Here is a 21,173-nt window from a genome sequence, read left to right as displayed (position 1 = left end):
CAGTGTGTGGCTCAGGGTTGGGAGGCTTTTAACTTGCAAATCTGGCTAGCAGCCAGCCCTGGAGATCTGAGCCACTGGCCAGTAAAACAGCCCAGGGGACACATGGGTAAGGCAGAATCAAGAGTGGTGGGGAACTAGGGGCTTAACCCTACAAATAAGGTCCTTATCTTGAATATTCTCAGTATAATTAACATAGTCACCCATGTACAAGGTACAAACCATCCTGCTTCAAGAATGAGCCAGTCACTAGCTGCCTGGGTAAGGAAGAAACATCCCCCACAGTCAGGTAATTCCATGGGGGCGGGAGGGGTCTCTTGTACTTTCCTTGGAAGCCACAGGTCACCCTAGGGGACAGGCCGCTGGTTCTGATGGGCCACTGGCGATTCCCACAGTCCCAGCTAAGATGTGTCATGGGCCCTTCCTGTCAGGGGAGCTCCCTTGGAGGTGAAAGGCTCAGAACGCCCACGTTCTGAAGGAGCCTGGTCAGTCTGGTTATGGACAGACGGGCCCATTTGGGGGGAGTGCTGTCCTAGACAGCTAGTTTGGGCTCTGCTGCAGGGAGCATACAGCTGATTTGGGGCCCGTAGAGGGAGCTGGTGATTCGGATGCAGCCTCATTAGCCAGGCTCCTTGCTCTGGGGAATATTTCTCTGGCTTTGACAGGTTTTCTGTTGCAGACCCAAATAACACAGCCTCTTCCTGGAGGCTGTGGGGCTCTCTCTGATGAAAGCGGGTGGGGGACCCTTCCACATTCACCACCACTGTGCGCACACAGCCAGCAAACCCTGCAGTCCTCGCTCTGGACAGACTCCTGTTGGTTTGTGTGGGAGTTTGGCCCAAGTGAGGACCAGGGGACTAGGGGCAGTGGGGCATCAGAACTGGCTGCAAGTGGCGTCTGGAGCAGGTTTATAGCAGCAGAGATGGGATCTGACTCAGAACAGGCACACTCTGGCCTGGGGAGCCGCCAGGTGCACAAAAACAATCTCAAAGACAGCGTGTGTGCAGTTGGCTTAGCCACGGGGGAGCTAAATCTGGGTCAGTAAATCCATTTAGACCATTTCCCAGTCTGTCCAGCTCAGAGATCTGCAGAGAGGAGCCTTCACTAGATCCCCATCCACAAACTACTCACGTTTGTGGCAGGAGCCGCTAGAGGAGAGAGCTGGATTTTGGCTTATCGAGTGGGCGACCTATTTCTATTTAAAGCACATTGATCCTGACACAGAACGGGCCCTGGCCAGCGGGCAGAAGGAAGAACCAAACTATGACGGGTTCCATCAGCTGGAATTCCCACTTGGACCTTCAGATGAGCGAGAGCCATTAGCCTGGAGTGCAGGCTGTGCAGGGACACTCGGCTACCTTGGGATTCCCTTGCCCCAGAGACAGGGGACTTTCTCCTCATGCACTGACCTGAGTGCGGGGGTTGGAGTTACCCAGGATGTAGGACCTGGTCACCAGGTTTTCTCCAAGGCTGCCACCGCTGCCCCCGCCAGTTCCCCCAAGGGAGCGGTAGCTGCGGGTGATGGTGAGGCTAGAGGCGGACGATTCCGAGGACATGGATCCGGCTGCGACATTCTGGCCCCCGCTGGCTTTCTCGGCCGGTTGGCCACAGGTGCCACACACCACGGTGCGGGAACGCAGGTTGTACTCCCCAGGATCACCTGTGCCACTGCAGTGGGCCTAGAGGGGTGGAAAGAGAAACAAGGGGATTTCAGTACTCGATGGAGCTTCCTCCAGGGCCAGAGGCCCCCAAGATCAGAACGAGGAGTGGAACAGATCCCAGGCCCAGCTGAGTCAGCTCGAGGGTTTAACGAGCGCTCCAAGGAGGCAGAGGCCTAGGCTGCTCTCAAGCTACCCCCACGCCGCCCCGCTAGAGCCCCATAACTGTGCAGGGGTCCCTGAGAGGAGGCACTGTCCGTTGCTGTTTTCAGAGGGGGATTGGAACTGGCCAAGAACCTCTCTGCCATGGCAGGGCTGGATTGTGCCTGTCCAACACCCAGCCTAGTCTTGTGATCGGTACTTTGGGACGTCGAACCCCAGCAGATGTTCTGCCATTGCAGGATGCTCAGAAACTGTGGAGTCCTGAGTCTATGGTGACGGGTGCATTAGAAAAACCTGAATAAAATAGAATGTGTGGTTGGGGGGTTCTCTACCTGGGGGTTGTGACCTCCCTGCCATCCCCGTATTGCTGAATGTGGGGGCAAGGGGTACCGGCTACATGGTGGTCAGTGTATGAGAAATGGTTGAGAACCTCTGGAATGGACAAATTCCTACCAAAGCCAAAGGGAGTAACTCACACCCAGGATGGCAAACGGTCCCCCAGAATAGCTCGCTGTGGGATAGTCTGGTCTAGACACTGGTGCTACTCCCTCTTGTCACACACGTACCCCACTCCTGCTAACAGGTGACGGGAGCTGGATTAGTGCATCAAGAAGGGAATCGCCTCTCTCTTAAGCCAGCACAGCCCTTTGTACTGGGGGAACAGCACTATGGGAACCAGAAGCGCGGCACTGAAATTTCATGTCAAGATCACCTAAGACGTAATTAAGTGGTGCAGTCCCTGAGCCGAGTTAGTCACGCTTCGGACCACTCCACATGTAGAACCAGGGTGGGGTGACCCAAGATAGGCCCCAGGATGTAAGACTCCAATCTGCTGAGTTTGCAGGGAGGGGAGGGATGCTTTGGAGCCTGTTCCACTCAGGGTCTTAGTGTGAGTCCATCCCCTGGGGTATCGGAGTCAGGCCCACCCAGCAGGATACTCAGCAGTGGCATGACCATGCTATGTGAGGAAATGGACCAGTTTGGAGTCGGATCTGTTGCTTCCTTCCTCTCTGGAAGGAATATGGACAATTCAGTGCTTTGAAGACATCAAGAGCAGTGTCATTAGTGGTTTGCCTTCAGTTAGCACCCAGCTAACCAGTCCTGTCTATTCCTCAGCCCTGCCTCTGATGGCTAGGCTGGAGATTGGCCTGGAAGGAGATATTTTTATCCAAGTCCATCCTCAACAGCTAACGTCCCCCCTGTCAAGAACCCAACATGGGCTGAGTGACTCCGCTTTAAGGTAGGAAGATCACTCCTGGAAGGAATTAAATCCAGCCAGAAGGAGATCCTGGCTTGTTTCTCTAGGCTGATAAATATTCATCCTGACATGGCTGGTTGGATCCAGAGCAATGAAATATAAAAGCTGATCACGCACGATACAGCCCCAGCTGCACCAACCCAAGCTGCTGAGAGCTGCATCTGGCACCATCCCTTAGGTGGAGTTACTGCACCCTAGATCTGCTGTCTGATACGCGCTGGAGGTGCCTCTGTCAGGTTGCCTCTTGTCTCATTTAGACAAGGGACGTTGTCTAGGGGAGAAGAACTGAACACGCTTCCAATTGGGCACCAGTCCATCCTCTGTTTAACGAAGCCATCTGTCTGTCAACGGCCCCAGATTAGGAAGGACACCTTCAGCTCTGCAGGGAGGAAAGCACGAGTCCAAGAACGCACTAGGGCAGCTAAAACCACAGCAGCCATCGGGATCCTTGGACGCGTTTCAGCTGACACCTGCTACGTGGCAACGCGGAGGGCATCGGAGCAGCTATCTACATAGTGATTTCCACTAAAGCCTGGATTGTCCTCCGGACAAAACCCTGTGTGCTCCAGGCTCTGGGCTGGATTGCAGAATTAATCTTCATGGTTCCAGCTTGGAAGCTTATTCTGCCACTCCTCCATGGGGATGATCAGATCCCTTTTGTTTGAGATGCTCCAAACAAACCCACATCCCCCATTGTCAGCTCGATCCCTCCATGCAGGTGCTTGGAGTGTCTCCATGTGCAGAGATAATCTCATGCAGTCGATGGAGAGCAGTTTGCTTCCCTGGTTTCTAGCCAGATAAGTCACAGGGCCCTTCCCCCATCACCTCAACTCCCTGCTCCCCTGGGTCTGGTCCTGGAAGGTGCAGGATCAGTGCATCAATCAGCAGGAGGGGGACTTGCCCAAGGTCACCCAGCAGGCCAGCAGTTGAACCAGGTCTTGAGTGTCCTACCCACTGGATCCCGCTGCCTGTCCTGACAGAGCATGATGCTTACATGGTGGTGACGGTGGTGGACACTGACTTCGTCATCGTCATCCTCATCCTCATCATTGATGATCACCGTGCGTACCAGCTTCCTCATGGCCACCTCCTGGAAGGGAGAGAGGGAAAAGTCAGATTGCAGCTACACCTTCCAAAATCCCCCTTTGCTCTATGGCTCAGGCGAAAGATCACCATAGCGACTCCCAGCCCACAGACAGTGAACATACAAGGGAGGAATCAGACCTGACTCCACTGGCTGATGCGTCACTTTCACCCTCCACTCTTTACCCATCCCACTCTTGCATCCGGCCAGAGCATGTTGCCACAAGACCTCGATCCCCCAGCTGCCACTGCCCCACCCCCAAGGCAAGTCTCACCTCTCCGCTGGAGTTGATCAGGGCAGTACGCAGGCTGTCTCCAGAGCCCCAAGAGCTTTGGGCCTTCCACACCATGTCAGTGGGAGGGCTATGGGTGGCACCAGCTCCGGAGGCCCAGATCTAAAAAGGAACACACAGTGATCGGTAGCACCTCGCGCCAGCAGCATCAGCCTAACCCTAACTCCCCATGTGGGTCTTTGCCCCGTCCAGCGGCTGTTCCACAGAAGAGGATACAAGTCTACTACAGCTGCTAACTAAAGGAACTGCTCTGATAGCTCGTTCTAGGTTCAAGCTCCCGTGTTGGACTGCTGACCTGGGAGCAGGGAGGTGGGGTGGGGGTGTCATTACTCTCTAAACTGCAAGGAACGGATGCAAGGGAGATGGGCTAAGAAAACCATAGGCAGGATCTGAATCTGCAGAGGGGAGCGTGGTGCTACATCAGGCCTCTGCTTATGCTGGGGCCATGTCTTGGAGCTTAAGATGTCAAAATCCAGCACCACTTCAGTCCCAAATGGCATGAATCCCACAAGATCTGCTGCTGGGGGGCGATTTCTGCCAACCCAAGCTCATATCCGGCAATGTCAGCAGTTCCTGCATGCAAAGGGGAGATCAGTCCCCCCACATTGGAGCTTTGTATCTCAGCTAGAATCAGAGCTGAAATCCCCATCCGTCCCCAAGGGGGAGCCCCATGGCCACTCTACCAAGGGACCTGGGGGTGAGATTCCTGGGCACTCAGAGGGGCTGGGTTTGCTCTGCTCTTCAGGAGGGTGGTACCCTGCTCCATCGCCCAGGGGCGACTCCAGGGTGACAAATGCCCACTGAGAACGGGGCATCAGCTGCCCAGGGCGTTAACCCTTCATTATCCCCGTGCGAGTGCAGTTTGTTACTCACCGTGACCACCTGGCCGGCCTTCAGGGTGAACTTGGGAGGGAAGCGGTAGCTGATGGGGGCCTCGTCTCCATTCTGACGCTTGATCTGCCAGCTCCCCATTGCCTGGTCCTGTGTAACGGAAGGCAGATGCCTTGAGAAACCAACCTTCAAGGTTGTTCCGGTTCTGCCTCCCCTTGGCTACAAGTCCTGCGGTCAAGGGACTGAGCTGGGACTCTGCCACAGACCCACTGACCTTCAGCAAGTCACCTCACCTGCCTTCGCCTCAGTTTCCCCATCTTCTGCTTGTATCCCTTTCCCCACCCTTTGTCTGTCTTGTTGATATACACAAAGATATTTGGGGCAGGGACTGTCTCTCACTCTGTGTATGTACAGCTCCCAGTACAGTATGGCCTAGTAGATAGCACACTGGACTGGACTCAGAAAAGCTGGGTTCTACTCCCAGCTCTGACAGTAGTCTCCTAGGTGACCATGGGCAGTCATGTCCCTGTTCTGTGCCTCAGTTTCCCCATCTGTAAAAGGGGGATAATGATACTCATCTCCTTGTAAAGAGCTTTGAGATCATCTGATGAGATCTGCTTTTGTTCTAAAGCATCCCAAAGCGATTTGCAAGCCACACACAACAGCAACTGTTGAAATGCATCCACCTCTGGGGTGGGACACAGCAGTTGTCTGACAGCACACAAAACAGAAAACCACTCGGTTTACACTAGGAATTGGCTCTAACTTTTAAGTCTCACAAAAATCGCAGCACCCTTTGTCTGCACAGATGGTTTAAGGCCGACTCGAGGGGAAGGACACTCCAAGAACTACATCGTTTCCCTTCCAGCTACTGACTGATCCTGCCCTGGCTTAGGCATGACCAGCATCGCTACCAGGAAATCTACCTCGTTGGACTTGTTCCTGAGACGGACAAATTTCCCTTCCAGATCAACCTCTTCCACGGCCACGCGGCCGCTGGTCCTTGCATGTTGGGAGAAGCTCGTCCGGCGCTCCCCGTCCTCCAGCTTCCTCTTCTTGGAGGAGCCCGGCGTGGTGGAGTGGCTCACGTGGATCCTGGAGCCCTTCTGGGAGGTGGGGCTTGGAGACAGCCTCAGCCTTGGGAGAGAGGGAGAGGGAGTGAGTGCGGGCTGGGTGGGAACCAGGGCCTGGACCCTCTAAGGGCACTGGCCAATCCCAGTTAGAAGCGACAGAGGGGACAAGGGTGACCTGCAGGCAGAGGCCACTACCCCATAGGACATCCCCTGAAGGACACGTCTCCATCACCAAATCCCTCCCCACAGCTTCCCCCAACCTCTCGGCTGAGATGCCAAGGGCTGAACTGGCTGTGGTGGATGAGCAATGGGGCTGGGAGGCTCATCAGCAGGGCAAGGGGCCAGGCCTGCCCAGATGCTGCCTGTTCCTCAGAAAAGGAATTCAGCCTCTGGGGATGCCACTTCCACACACGTCCAGGGTGTTTCCGATAATCACTGACTGGAGCGGCAGGAACCAGCTGCCCTTCTCAGACCCCCAGCATGGCTGCGGGGATACGGGCTCAGCTCAGTCAGTCTGCATTCCTGGCCAGGCCCCGCTCTGAGCCACCGGCCTCCCTGCCCATCTGAGCTCCCAGATGTCCCCCCTTTCCTCACCAACGCCCTAAAATCCCCATCCCTGCCTGGATCCAGGCTCTGCACCTGACTGCATCTGGGAGGCTCTGATCATGTCAGATGGGAACAGATTTTGTGACTGGCTCCTGTCTTTGTAACAAGCTAGGCCCCCCTTCCCCATTGGGGCAGGTGGGATCAAGGCAAGTAGGATCCATATCCCACCTCCAATCTGCCCACCACTGCAGCATCAACCCCCTTCATATTAGTGTCACGTCAACATGACCAGGCCTGTGTTACCAGCCCACCCAAATCAGGCATGTCCTCCATTCCCCCAGCCCCCATTGGCACATCCCCCACCCTATCAGGCTCCTCCCTCACCCCCCTTGGCCACGCCCCCAGCAGGCTTCTCCCCCACCCTTCCTTGGCCACGCCTCCAGCAGGCTCCTCCCCCATCCTTCCTTGGCCACGCCCCCAGCAGGCTTCTCCCCCACCCTTCCTTGGCCACGCCCCCAGCAGGCTCCTCCCCCACCCCATCAAGGAGCCTCTCTCTGCACCCACCTCTCCTCCTCTCCCTCCAGCAGCTTGCGGTAGGCATGGATCTCCATGTCCAGGGCCAGCTTGATGTCCAGCAGCTCCTGGTACTCGTCCAGCTGCTGCTGCATCCTGGCCCGCATGTCCGCCATCTCCCGCTCCTTGTCGGACAGGATGCGTCGGCTGGTCTCCCGCTCCCGGCCCAGTGCGTCCTCCAGGTCCCGCAGCTGCGACTCCTTGGCAGCCAGCTGGGAGCAGAGAGGAGACGTGGAGGAAGGGGGTGAGGAGAGCACAAGCAACAGAGGGTGCCCATTGCTACCAGGGCTGTTGGCCCCTTAGACACAGACACTGCTGTCATGCACCTGCTGGGGATGTTTGCCCCTGACAGACTTCCCAGGGCACAGCTCTGTTGCAGCCAAGTGCTAGCCAGAGGATTGCGGGAGGCTGGGGGTGTTATGCCCATGCTCCCTCCAAACCTGCCCATCCCTCCCCTTTGCTTCATGCCCCACAATCAGGGCAACGGGGCTGCGCATGCTGACCCTGGCAGCTGGTCAGCCCCATCAGCCCCCCTGTGCTGCCCAGCTCCGTGGCTAGAGGGCAGCACCTAGTGCGGATTGAAAGGGTGTGTTCATGTACTGAATGGAGCTCGCCCATGACAGGCGCTCAGCTTGGCTCTGGAGCAACCACAAGGGGGAACTAGTGGGCGGAGGGGGCAGGTGGCTGGACAACGGTCTCACTGCCATCTCCTGCTCACCTGCTTCTGCAGCTGGCTGAGCTGGGCCGAGAGGCTGTCAATGCGGATCCTCGACTGCTGCAGTTCTTCATGGGCAGCACCCACCATGCTGCTGTTCCTCTCCGCCGACTGCTTGGCGTTCTCCAGCTGCAACCCACAGGCCAGGCAGGGTTAGAACTGCAGAGGAGCAGCTTCTTACCGCTCCCACCACGATAGGATGTCGAACGGCCCCGGGAGAGGCCGGTCAGGGGGCTGTGAGGGTGAGCTATCCATCAGCCCCTCGCAGGAGACAAAACCCCCGGCCTCTGGGCCGGCTTCCATCGGAGGCTGTGAACATGCCTGACAGATGCTGATTTAGCTCCACATTCCCCACCGGCGAGGCTGGTACTAAGTGTTCTCTCCATTTTACAGGTGGGGAAATCAGGGCCCAAAGAGAGGAAAAGGCCCCCAACATTTTCACAAGTGGGTCCCAACTTTCAGTGCCCAGCTTTAGCCGTCTTACCAGCTCAGCCTGATTCCTCATTGATTTCACGCGGAGGGGAGGCTGCTCCAGGCCTCTCAAAGTAAGGCCCCTGGGGGCTGTGAGCTGAGCTCCCAGAGATCAGAGGCTGAGGGTGAACATTTGGGGTTAAGTGACTTGCTTAAAGGTCACCGAGCGTTGGGGGCAAAGGCAGGACTAGAACCCAGGACTCCTGGCTCCCAGTCCTGACCCACTGGCCCAACACACCCCATCTCATCTCCCTCGCCCGGTGCAGCGTGTTACCTTGGAGCCATAGGTCTTCTCCAGCTCCTCCTTGTACAGTCTGACCTGGGCTTCGTGCTGGGCCCGCAGGTCCTGGAGGGCGTCGGCCAGCTTGCTCTCAAACTCCCGCTGGCGGCCGTTGTCGATCTCCACCAGGCGGGTCTCGTGGCGACGCTTGGTCTCGCGAAGTTCCTGGTGGGGAGGGGAGGAGGGTGTCACATGAATAAGGGGCTGCATGAGCCATGGGTCTCAGAGATGGAGCTCACTGGCACAGGGCAGCAAACAGCTGTTAGCTTTGCTTTTGGGGCCTGCACTGGCATCGCCTGGGAGTCACCTGCCCCCTAGGTGGGACTTGTGCCGAGCCAGGCTCAAGTGGAATTGCTCCACGCGCAACTTACACGCCCCAGAACCTAGCATTTGATCCTCAGGGTTTATCTAGTCTTGGGCCACTGTAGCAAGTCAAGTGTAGACTCTTTCTACACTGCTCCTGTCAACACAGGGAATCCACTTCCCCGAGAGAATAATTCTTTCATCAACCTAGTGCTGTCTACATGGGGACTTAGATCGGCTTAACTACACTGCTCAGAGGTGTGGATTCTTCCCCACTGCCCCAAAAGCTAGGTGGGGTTTTGTGAATGCTGCTAAATGGATCCCCTGCTCGCTCTCAGCTGAGCTGACACCGTTAATGCATCTTGCCTGGAGTTCTCTGTTGCTGAGGGCGTTGGCATGACCTGTCCTCAAAGGAGAGCGATAAATCATGGGCCTGTATGGTGTATAAGTCTGCGCCAAGGGTCTGTATTAGGGAAGGCCTTGCTCAGGGGCAGCCGGACCTCGCTCACCTCGCTGTAAATGTTCTTCTGGAAGTCGAGTTCTTCCTTCAGCGTCTGCAGACGGTTCTCGGCATCCACCCGACGCAGCATCTCGTCCTGCAGCTGCTTCTTCACCTCGCCCAGGGCGGCTTCCAGCTGGGAAGGAGAGAGGGGAAAGTGAGCGCAGCTAGAGGGAGATTCGCAGACCCAGCAGGCGGGTCTCAAGTGAGGTCCCTAGCCAGGTGAATGCTGAGCCTGGGGACTGCAGGCCTGCAAATCTGGAGACTTTATGCAAATTGTGATTACTTAATTTGCACATTATACATATTCACTGCTTCATCTGAATAAACCACATCAGAGCTAAACCCATCAATTCTTCCCTCCCCCCCAAACTGAAATCATGCCTGTCAAATCCATTCCCTCCATCTGCTTCAGCCCCCCACCTCCTGCAGGTCAGTGGCTCTCCCTATCACAAGGCTGAGACAGCAGCTCAGGAGCCCAGGAAATGACCCTCCAAATTGGGGGTCTCCAGGCCAATTTGGGCGAATTGACAAGGCATTTCCTACTTTGCCCAGGGCAGCAGAAGGGACCATGGCCAGCAATAGTCCATGGGCCAGCTGGATCTGTCCCCCGCTGTAACAGGAGCCAGCCAAGGCTCCAGCCTCGCCGCTCCCATCAGCGAAGCGATCCCAGAGCTGCCAAATCAGTGGTAGGAGCGTGATTAGAACTGGAGCCTTCTCGACTCCCCCAGACACCAGTCAAACCCTGAGACTGCATCTCTCCCAGGGATACTTAGAGGAAGGGGTCTAGCTGGGACCATTAACTGCTGCGGGGCCCCAGCCACTCTGAACCATAAGGGGCATTTCAGCAGGCTTGGCAGGACACACACGGGAAATGCCATGATCTCTGGCGCTGCAGAGGGTGCTGCGGGGGCCCTGGGGCAGCAGGGCTCAGGAGTCAGGACTTGCTGCTAACCTTGGACACTTGCGTCCTCAGCTCCCGGATTTCATTCTCCAGGTTCCTCTTCTCCCCCAGGGTGGTGGTGAGCGCAGCCTCTTTGGAGTTGAGGAGGGCCTCCAGGTCCTTGAGGCGAGCCTGAGCGGCCAGCAGGTCCCCTTCCTTCTTGCCATTCCTGGAACACAGCCAACAAACTGCTCTGGTGATGTGTTTGGGGAACCCCTGCCCCATGCAAACGAGGGCCCAATGCTGGAGAGAGGTCCAGAGCACAATTCCCAGGTCCAAACACCCCTCCAGCCCCAGGGGACAGCTCAGAACCTGATCCCAAGGGTCCTGGTGAATTTCACAACGGCGGAAGATGCCAGACTGACAGCGTTGGTGCTCGGAGACCTATGTACCCACAGAACAGGTCCAGATTGCCCAATTCCTGCTCTGATTCATTCAGCTACCATGCCCCCAACTTGGGATCTACACAGACAGGATGGGTTTTGCACCAGTGTAGTTAGTGATGCTTCAAAACCTGGAGAAACGACACGGGAGCCAGCCCCATTTCACACGGATGCAGCACATCCACCCTGCACCGCCAGACATAGCTACTCTGCTACAAATACCCTCTCTATAGACAAGGCTTGAGGCTCTTTGATCTCCCAGAGCTCCCAGCTTCCCATTACACGCATCACGGGATGATCAGCTGTGAAAGCAGCTTGTGCTCCATCTCATGTTATGGCCCTACCCTGATGGCGTTTATTGGCTGGTGAGTCAGAGCGGCGTGTGGGTGTTTAAAAATTAAACACAGGCTAATGTATGAATTGGCAAGCGGCTCCCTGGGGAATTAAAGCAATGATCCCTTTTACAGACATCTGACGGAAAACAGACACACACACACCCCCCTACACCCCTTCCAGCCTCCAACTCAGACTGGAAAAGCAAGTACAGTATCATTAGTATTTATTATCTGTCCTGAAGCAGCGTCTAGGCCTCCCAGTCATGGACCAGGATTTTACGGTGTTAGACGCTGAACAGACATGGAACAAAAAGATGGTCCCTGCCTCAAAGACCCACCAATGTAAGCAACCTCCCTCCTCCACGCTACCTACTAAAGAGGTCTTGGATCCACAGGACATTTCAGAAACATTTTACAAAGCAGGGATGGAAAAAGGTGAGTGGGAAATTGAGCCGAAACGTTCTGGTGGCTTGTGATTTTGGGCACCAGACCCGAGACACCGCAAAAGCACCAGATTTCCCACGGGATAGTGCTCGGCAGTATGAAAGGGAAACCCCTTTAAAAAGGCAACTCAGATTGTGCATTGAAAACCCCTCAAATCACTAGCTGCCTGTGAAACTTGAGGCCTAAGAGGACAGTTAATAAGGGATTGATTCAGGAGGAAAGACCAAGAGATTTACAGTAGAAGTATTTACAGCCAGGACCTAAGGGTCTGAGGGTATTTGAAAGATATATACACTGAGGAAGGAATTATTCAGGGTGCTCTGAAGAGCAAGGAGATGAAGGAGAATGGAGTTGCAGGCTGATCATCAGGGAATGCCTCCTCGCAAGAAGACAGAAGAGTCTTCCACAGGATATTTAAAACCAGACTTAAGTGCTGGGCAAACCACAGCGATCCTGCTCTCCGGTTGGTGGATGTGACATGTTTGCTTGCAATATATGATGTACCCACTAGATGGTGGTGGGTACCACATGTAGCTCCAAGGTAGGCGTGATCCCTGGCATACAACGGAGACAAAGCTGGAACTTGGGCTGTACGGAAGTCTGCTTAGATCTGTAGCAATTTTGATAAAAACCTGCTTAAGATGGACTTTGACTCCATACAGAACGACAGCATGGGAGGGTCGGAACAGCTCAACCCTCCAAGTCTTATGAGGTTAACATCTCCTCCCTCATGTTGATCCATGCGTAGCTATTTATTATTGTCTGCATTTACGGTAGCATCTGGAGGCCCCAACTGAGATCATGGCTCCATCGTGCTAGGCGCTGCGTGCCCAGTGAGAATGTGTCTGCCCCAGAGAGCTTACAGGCTAAATAAACACGACAGACCACAGGTGAAGGGGAAGTGCTGAGACTCTAGAGTAGGAGATGCCTCGGGATGAAGAGCTGCCTAAAATACAGAAATCCAAGTGGTGTGTTCTCATCTTGATCAGTGCAAGCCAGGCTCGGCAAGGTCAATCAGCGCCTTGAGCAGGCATGAAGGAGAGGAACGGAACCTCCGAAATATCCCCACTTGGAACCCAAACTGCAGAGACCCTAGCATGTAGGGTTGCCAACACGCTAGCCCTGCCCCCACCCTGAGGCCACGCCCCTTGCTCACTAATTCCCCCTCCCTTGGTGGCTCGTTCTTCCCCACTCTCACTCACTTTTACTGGGCTGGGGCAGGGGGTTGGGGTGCAGGAGGGGGTGAGGGTTCTGGGTGGGGCCAGAAATGGGTTCAGGGTGCAGGAGTGGGCTCCGGGCTGGGGCAGAGGGTTGGGGTGCAGGAGAGGGTAAGCACTCCAGCTGGGGGTGCAGGCTCTGGGGTGGGCTGGGAAGGAGAGATTTGGGGTGCAGGAGGGGGCTCTAGGCTGGGGGGTGGGGCCAAGGGATATGGAGTGAGGGAGAGTGCTGCGGGTTGAGGAAGGGGTTGGGAGTGGGAGGGGGTGAGGGCTCTGGGCTGGGGCCAGGGATGAGGCTGTGGTTTGAGCAGGGGGTTGTGGGTGGAGGTGAGGGCTCTGGGCTGGGGGTGCAGGCTCTGGGCTGGAGCCGGGGATGAGGGGTTCATGGCATGAGAGGCAGCTCTGGGCTGGGGTAGGGGGCTTGGATATAGGAGGTGAGGGCTCTGGGATGGGGCCGGGGATGAGGGATTGGAGGGGGCTCAGGGTAGGGGCAGAGGCTTGGGGCGTGGGCTTACCTCTGGCGGCTCTCGGTCAGCAGCGCAGTGGGGGTGCAAAGGCAGGCTTCCTGCCTGGCCTGGCACCGCAGACCGCGCTGCGTCCCAGAAGCATCCAGCAGCAGGTCTGGCTCCTAGGAGGAGGCACGCAGGAGGCTCTGTGTGCTGCTCTCACCCACAGGCACCGCCCCCGCACCTCCCATTGGCCGGTGCTCGGGGGTGGAGGCAGCACGTGGAGCCCCTTGGCCCCCCCGCCTAGGAGCCAGACCTGCTGGCCCCCTCTGGGGTGCAGCGCAGTGCCAGGACAGGTAGGGACTAGCCTGCCTTAGCCAAGCAGCACCGCCACCGGACTTTTAACGGCCAGTCAGTAATGCTGACCAGAGCCGCCAGGGTTCCTTTCCAACTGGGTGTTCTGGTCAAAAACTGGACACCTGGTCACCCTACTAGCAAGAACTGTGCAGGGCTGGGGCCAGTGGATTCATTCTTGCAGCGAGTCTGAGCTGAAGGGAGGACAGCTCTGGTACAACAGTATAAACATCACGCACTTCCTCCCGTGGGCGGCAGCTGGACTGCGTCATAAAGGCCACCTACCAGAGCTGCAGAGACCGCTTCAAATCCCTCCCATTGTACGCTCTGTGTGAGCCCTGCACAGAGAGACAAGCCGAATGCTGGCAGCTCAGCTGTCTGCTGCCCTTGTTGATACAGGCTGACGAACTCGCTATCCCTGCTAGCTCCCCAGAGCCACATCTGCCTAAGGACAGAGCTGGAATGAATTTGACCCAGATTCCTTTCGAATGATCTCAGCTGGAGATTGAGGCTCAGGACTCCTGGATTCTATTCCCAGCTCTGCCACAGAGCCATGATCACCGCAAGAAGTCCTGGGTCAGGGCTCCGAGGTTCTATTCCCAATTGTGCAGCCTTCCCTGCCTGGGCCTCAGTTTCCCCACCTTGCATCAGCAGGGTGAGGCTTACTTGGCATTTGTGAAATGCTTCAAAATCCTTTGATAACAGGAGCTATAATGTTTATAAAGCAATGGGAGGACTTAAAGCACCATGGAAATGCTGCTAAATATTATTACTCAGTGTAAAGTATGAAAGGACTTTTTAGGCGTGCAAATTCTTTATCTGGATCTGGGGCGCTGCAGCTATTGATATTTCCTGCCTTCTGGACATTTTGCAATATTTGAAATCCTACCCAAGAACCCTGGCTTTCCCATTACACTCTGAATTGTTGGTCTTTGCTTTGGGCAGATGTCAGTAGCCTACATAACCCTGTAAGAAGAAAGCATCGAGGTTACTTTCAATATTTGATGCAGTTCATGCTAATCATCAGTCAGGTTTCAGGGAGGTTGCTGGACCAAAACCAACCAAACACTATCTGACGCTATTTTGGTAGCACCTATAAAAAGAAAGATTCTATGTTCCTTCCGCACAATCAGGGCGCTGATCATTCCTAGTCCCTAAAACTGTACTGGAAATATCTGCTGTGGGTGTCAACACTCAAGTAAAAGCTGGGCTGGAAAGAGGAAGGGTCTAGGCAAGACTGTTAATTCAGCTAGTAACATCAATTTCAGTCGTGTTCTAAATAGCCACCGTGGGCTCAGATCTCATAACCTGGGGGTCCAAGTGGGATCTATTTGGCAGTGTGAAATGGGCATCTGTGTGCGGAAGCCCCAAATCTGAGCACCTGCAGGCAGGTGACCTTTAAAGAGAGAACGAAATTTGTGTGTGAGAGGGACTTGGTTTCATACCCATCTCTACTGCCATCCTACAGATGGGGAAACGGAGGGAGGTGAACTGACTTGCCCCAGGTCACCCAGCAAATCCCATCACCAAGTCACGGATAGAAGCCGGGAGTCCCAGGCCTCTGCTCTAGCCCACTCTGCCTCCTCTCAAACCACTTTGCACTGGTGCAGCAACTGACCAGTTTTGTGAGGCTGCCAAGCTGAATCCCAGCGCACATTCCGCAGGCAGGAGAAAAGGCAGAGGGCGGGAGCAAACGCCTGGCTTATTAGCTCATGGATAAAAATAGCAGGACGGTGCTGGCCAAGGCTGATACCCAGTGCCACGAGCTGGCCTGCTCTGCACACAGTGCCGGCAGAGGATGGCATGGAGATGTTCCCTCACGCACCCTGTCTCACTCATATTCTGGGAGTGATACGGCTACAACCACCCTGCAAACAACTGCCAGCACGAGGCAGGCCTGAACCAAGCTCCAGAGGCTCATGAGCAGATCTGACCTGCCCTAATCTAGCCAAAACACACCACCCACTGCAGAGATGGTTCCTGGCTGGCCCTCCCCAGCCTCCGGGGCTCCCAAGTCACTGCCACAGAACCCTACGCTCTGCACATGTCAGTGACTCAGAGAAGGAAAACGCCAACTGAGAGCATTTCTGGAGCTTCTCCGGCTTATTATAAACACTCTTTAATGCTGAATTATCCTCATCTGGCAGCAGCCTCTTCCTTACAGACAACATGATGGGGACACAGGGATCTGGAGCTTAAACCCCATGGCCTTCGATTATTGGCCAGCACTTAAATTCTCACTCCAGTTATTCCTTCCCTTAACTCTTTCCTCCCTGGCCTGATGCAGCCAAGCCGGGAGACCTGCAACTCTGAAGAGCTGGGCCAGGGTTCAGCTCACTTTTCATAGAATCCTAGAACATCAGAGTTGGAAGGGACCTCAGGAGGTATCTAGTCCAACCCCCTGCTCAAAGCAGGACCAATGCCAACAAAATCATCCAGCCAGGGCTTTGTCAAGCCGGGCCTTAAAAACCTCTAAGGATGGAGATTCCACCACCTCCCTAGGTAACCCCTTCCAGTGCTTCACCACCCTCCCAGTGAAATAGGGTTTCCTAATTGCCAACCTAGACCTCTGCAACTTGAGACCTAGCCACTGCAACTTGAGACCATTGCTCCTTGTTCAGTCATCTGCCACCACTGAGAACAGTCTAGATCCATCCTCTTTGGACCCCCATTTCAGGCAGTTGAAAGCAGCTATCAAATCCCCCCACATTCTTCTCTTCTGCAGACTAAACAATCCCAGTTCCCTCAGCCTCTCCTCGTAAGTCATAGGGCACCTTAAATAACCATCCGAGTAATACAGCCTCCCCAAGTGACACAACAGTAGCAGCAACCACGCTGTGCCTGTCGGGAACCTTCCATCGCCTGGTAACGCCGTATCCTCGTCTCTCCCTGGATAAAAGGGGTTTCGGAGTCAGCCGCAGAGTCTAACCTAATGGACTTTATTGGGTTGGAGCCGCAGAGGTTTATGGTTTTAGTACAGAGGGTCCTGGGTGCAATCCTCCATCCCACCCGGAGAGCAGCTGAATGGAGTTCTCGATGCGCTAGCCAAAGGTCAGTTCACACTGACTGCGATTTTAGGACCCCACGGCCGACTGACTTGGAAAATCCCTCCTCTCTCTCCCCAGGGAAGTTGGGACACTGCCAGTAGCATTTACAGACCGGGAAATGACTTGCCCGAGGCCACAGAATGAGTGAGTGGCAGAGCCAGCCTCGGATTTTAATATAGTCAGATCTCCCTACCCACAGTCCCCCTTTCCCTCTAATCACTAGTCCAGCACTGCCTCCCGGAGGGTTGCTGCTAGGGAAAAAGGATTCCTGCCAGCCGAGGCTCCAGGAACACAGGGGTCACTGCATGCAGAGCATAGCCAGGGGCTAGGAAAGCTTTAGAGACAGCCGCCAGCACAGCCCTAGTGCCCTGAGACAGGCCTGAATCAAACCCCCAAACCCAAAACTCAGGGTGTAAACGAAAAGCTGGCCCCAAATGCCAAGGAGCGACTCTCTCCGAGGCTGCCCACTGGCTCGAGGAAGTGGGATGTATCTTTCCAGTGCAGAAAGGCTGGGGTCAAACAGCATAACTGAGAACCGCCCAGGACAAAGCTGCAGAGCCAGAGTCCCTGGCTTGCCCCTCAGGTGGGCTTTACTCCAGGGTTACCAATCAGACCGGGCAGCAATGCACACCCATCCTGTGCTGGCGGTTATGGACGGCTATGCGAGGCACAGGGCGATCAACAACCACACTGGCCAATGTGAAAAATGAGAGTGTCGTGACAACTAGATCGCCTTTGGTCTGTGTCTGTACAGCCCCTAGTGCCATGGGGTCCTGGTGTATGGCTGGCGCTCCCACAAAGAAATCACAGGGATGCCGGCAGGCTGGTCTGTCTGGGCAATGCCCTTTCCCACAATTAACCATTTGGGAAGAAACAAAGGTTCCAGCCAGAAGCATCCGTGCAACAGAAACAGGTGTCACCATGTTGTATGTGGCCCCCAGTTGTCTGAGTGCCTCATAATCTTTGGTGTATTCACCCTCGTAATCCCCCTCATGGCAAGGCCGGGCTATTACCACATTATACAGATGGGAAACTGAGGCACGGTAAGGCTAAGGGATTAACCCAAAGGAGTCTGGGGCAGAGCAGGGAATTAAACCCAGGCTACCCAAGTCCAAGGTAAGCACCCTAACCACTGGACCACCCTTTCCTCCCAGAATTTAGTTTAAAACATACACATGCAAAAACTAAACAATTTTTATGGCTGTTTTGTGTTTTTCTACTGAGAAGCAAATCGCTATTAAGCACTTAGCAATTCTCTGCCTTTTCAACGGCTCCAATTTCTCCTTTGGCCTGTGCCTTCTCAATGCAGCAATAACGGCAACACGGGAATAAAGACGCAGAAATGCCAAGATTAGAGTGCTAAACTTCGCCTGAACAGCAGAATGAGACACGCTGGACTCCTTTGATAGGAACTGGGAACGTGTGTGTACTGTATACTGCTGGGATCTTTTACTAAGCAGAAATCAAAAAGTCAGTGCGCCAGTCATTTTCCTCCCACACCATCTAAAACCTGGCTGATCCTAACAAGACTGCGATTCATCTCAAGGGACCTGGCACAACCCTGCTTGCTTCTTGTATGTTCCACCAGAACTACTGCTGTAAAGTGTTGCAGAGAGAAAAATAAATACACACACCCATGTTATTCCTGAAAAAGGATGGTCCCATGGTTACAGCACTAGCCTGAGGTCTGGGAGTCCTGCATTCAATTCCTTGCTCTGCCACAGACTTGCCATGTGACCTCAGCCAAGTCATTTAGCTCTCTGTGCCTCAGTTTCCCCAACTGTAAAAGGCGGGTGACCACATTGCCATGCCTCACAAGGCTGTTGTGAGGATAAATACATTAAACACTGAAGCACTTTAAGCTCTACTGTTGAAAAGTGCTAAGCATTATATTATCATCTGTCTGTTATTCAGATGCATGAGTTACGTGCTTTGGAGCAGCTTTTGGTTGAGCTGAAAAGCACAGCAGCATTGATTCTATCATAAGCCTTGGGCTATGGGTGATTTTTGAGCTACGTGAGAATTCAAGCTCACATGTTTCTGGCCCTCGCAGCTGCAGAGAAAAGCTTGAAAAAGTGGCTCCTTAAAAAGCTTCAAAACCAAAAGCAGAAAAAATACCCCAATTATTTTAAGCATCTCCTGATTTCTAAGCCAGTCTCAGGATTTTTGAAGCCTTGAGGCTGGTAAGGCTGTATTAGTTTCGGGTCTTTTTTAATCAACATGTGGGGATAAGACTCGGTAGTGAAAGTGCCTTTTCAATTCTAATGCTCAAAGCACTAACTCAGTGCTCCAGGAGTGGGGAAGCGGGGGTGAGGGGAGAAAAGACGAAATACCCAGGGCCTGAGAGTCATCGCTGCTTGTGCTTAAGCACAGAGAACTGGCTGGAGGATAAGCTTTCAACAAAACATCTGGTGAAGGATGCATGGAAAAAATAACCACATTTCAAGATGGTCAGGGCTGTGTTGGCGGGCTGGTGGGACTGGACAGACGGCCTGGCTTCGGTGGATCTGCATGTTCGTGTGCTCCTGCTTTGACCTGCCTGCATGAACATCTCGCAGTGCAAGAACATCTAGTCACCGCTGATTTAACGTGAGACTGACGAGGCTTATGGCACTGACCGGCTACCACGAAGGGCCTGATTCTCCAGCACCCTGAATCTTGCATCCTTATTTACAGCAGTGCCGCTACCCATTCTGATTTTTGTTTTTTTCTGGTGTAGATGCCAGCACATGGCGCAGGGCAGTGGAGAACCAGGAGCCAGCAATGGAGAATTGGGCCCAGAGAGCTGAGCTGATCAGGTCCCACAGGCTGGAGGGGGAATCCTCTGGAAGCAGCTTGCATTGCTCTCCTGCCATCAGTGTGGGCTGCAGCCTCCCGTCACCAGCTGAGCAGATCCCATGAGCCCCTAGCATCAGAAGGCGCCTATTTTTGGCAGGTGCAGGAGTTCCTCACTTGCATTTGGTTGATTAGGAGCAGGTGTTAGAAACAGGTGCTAGAGGTTTTCCTGTGCCGGGCAACCATCGAAGAGCTGTCTGGCTCCAGTTTGGCCAGCGTGTGATCAAACGAGGCCAATCCAACTCTGGACAGCACTGCCATCTCCAGGCAAATGATTTTGCAATTAGCACAGGGAGTCTTCATTCTCCAGTCTAGCTCAGCAAACAAAGGCAAAGATGGGTTGCTTTACTTGCTTGGAACATTTGGAATTAGCCTAGAGAAGCAAGTTTGGATTAGCTTTTAGCCTTTGGCAAGTCCCTTTGCCAGACGCTGCAAGGGATGACATGGTTCTAGGCTCCATTACAGCTGCCTAGCAAGCAGAAGTGCTAGGATGGGATGGTGGCCATCTGGGCCATTTGAAACAGACAAGGGCGTAAGCTGTGGGGGGGAATTCCTGCAAACGCAAGGGGGCTACTGTGAATGCTAAGTGTGAGCTGGTTAGTCAGTTGCGGGGACCGGAGAGAGAGCTTTTTCACTGCCCCACAGTCCAGCTTCCCCCCACCACTCAGAGAGCAATGGGGCTCTTTAATTGGCTGGATAAAGTTACCAGGTCAGCCTATGGTTTGAGCATGATCTGATGCTAACTGGGGGCTCATATTAAAAACTGGTTGTTAAGATACCTGAGCGATAGGGGCTGTACGAGCACCTACAGAGACTGACCTAAGGTACCAATGATGCCTGTGGGATATACAGGGCTGCCAAGAGTGGGTTTGGGCCCCGGTGAAAAAAAAAAATGTTCAGGCCCCCCAGCAAGGGCGAACTGGCTAAACAGGGCCGATGAAACCGCGGAAGCTGGGACCCGGGCCCCCTTCCGGAACGCTGGGCCCTGGGAATTTGTACCGGCCTCTCCCCACCCCCACCGTCGTCGGCCCTGGGGATGTACCAGGCATGCTCTTGACACTTCCCCATACCCACGGGGCTGGCCCATTTCAGGCAAGTGGCCAGTTCAAAGTCCAGCCACATTAGAGCTTTCTAAAGGAAGCCGCCTAGGGCAATCGACACATTGGTCCAAACTTCTGACCTTGAATGCGTTTGCTCAGCTCCCTCTAATTTCAACACGTGCATCGGAAGCCAGAATGTGGCCCTGGAGCCATTTCATTTCTCCAGGGAATCCCAGCGTTTCCTCTAGCAACTCTGCCTGGTAGATTGTCCCGGAAGCTCTATATTACTACAGAAAAATGACAAATCTTGTACCATCTACTCCTGCATGTGTTGGCCTTTCGCTTTCATTTACAGCCCCTTTGCCCTCTAGCCTGTCTGTGCCAAGC

General features: G+C 54.4%; 1 protein-coding gene across 1 annotated transcript in view; it reads right to left on the bottom strand.

Annotated features, from left to right (window-relative positions):
• The window catches only part of LMNA (lamin A/C), a 51,981-nt gene that overhangs the window by 2,919 nt on the left and 27,889 nt on the right, over positions 1 to 21,173 (bottom strand). The window contains exons 2-11 of the mRNA XM_032792134.2: positions 10,698 to 10,854; positions 9,753 to 9,878; positions 8,935 to 9,105; positions 8,193 to 8,318; positions 7,466 to 7,686; positions 6,209 to 6,419; positions 5,325 to 5,432; positions 4,434 to 4,553; positions 4,070 to 4,165; positions 1,407 to 1,676 (exon numbers count right to left, since the gene is read on the bottom strand). Coding sequence (XP_032648025.1) covers positions 1,407 to 1,676; positions 4,070 to 4,165; positions 4,434 to 4,553; positions 5,325 to 5,432; positions 6,209 to 6,419; positions 7,466 to 7,686; positions 8,193 to 8,318; positions 8,935 to 9,105; positions 9,753 to 9,878; positions 10,698 to 10,854 — 1,606 coding nt within the window. The remainder of the gene's footprint in view (positions 1 to 1,406; positions 1,677 to 4,069; positions 4,166 to 4,433; positions 4,554 to 5,324; positions 5,433 to 6,208; positions 6,420 to 7,465; positions 7,687 to 8,192; positions 8,319 to 8,934; positions 9,106 to 9,752; positions 9,879 to 10,697; positions 10,855 to 21,173) is intronic.

The sequence above is a fragment of the Chelonoidis abingdonii genome, chromosome 11 (assembly GCF_003597395.2).
Source record: "Chelonoidis abingdonii isolate Lonesome George chromosome 11, CheloAbing_2.0, whole genome shotgun sequence".
NCBI lineage: Eukaryota > Metazoa > Chordata > Testudines > Testudinidae > Chelonoidis > Chelonoidis abingdonii.
This window is presented reverse-complemented; position numbering and strand designations above follow the sequence as displayed.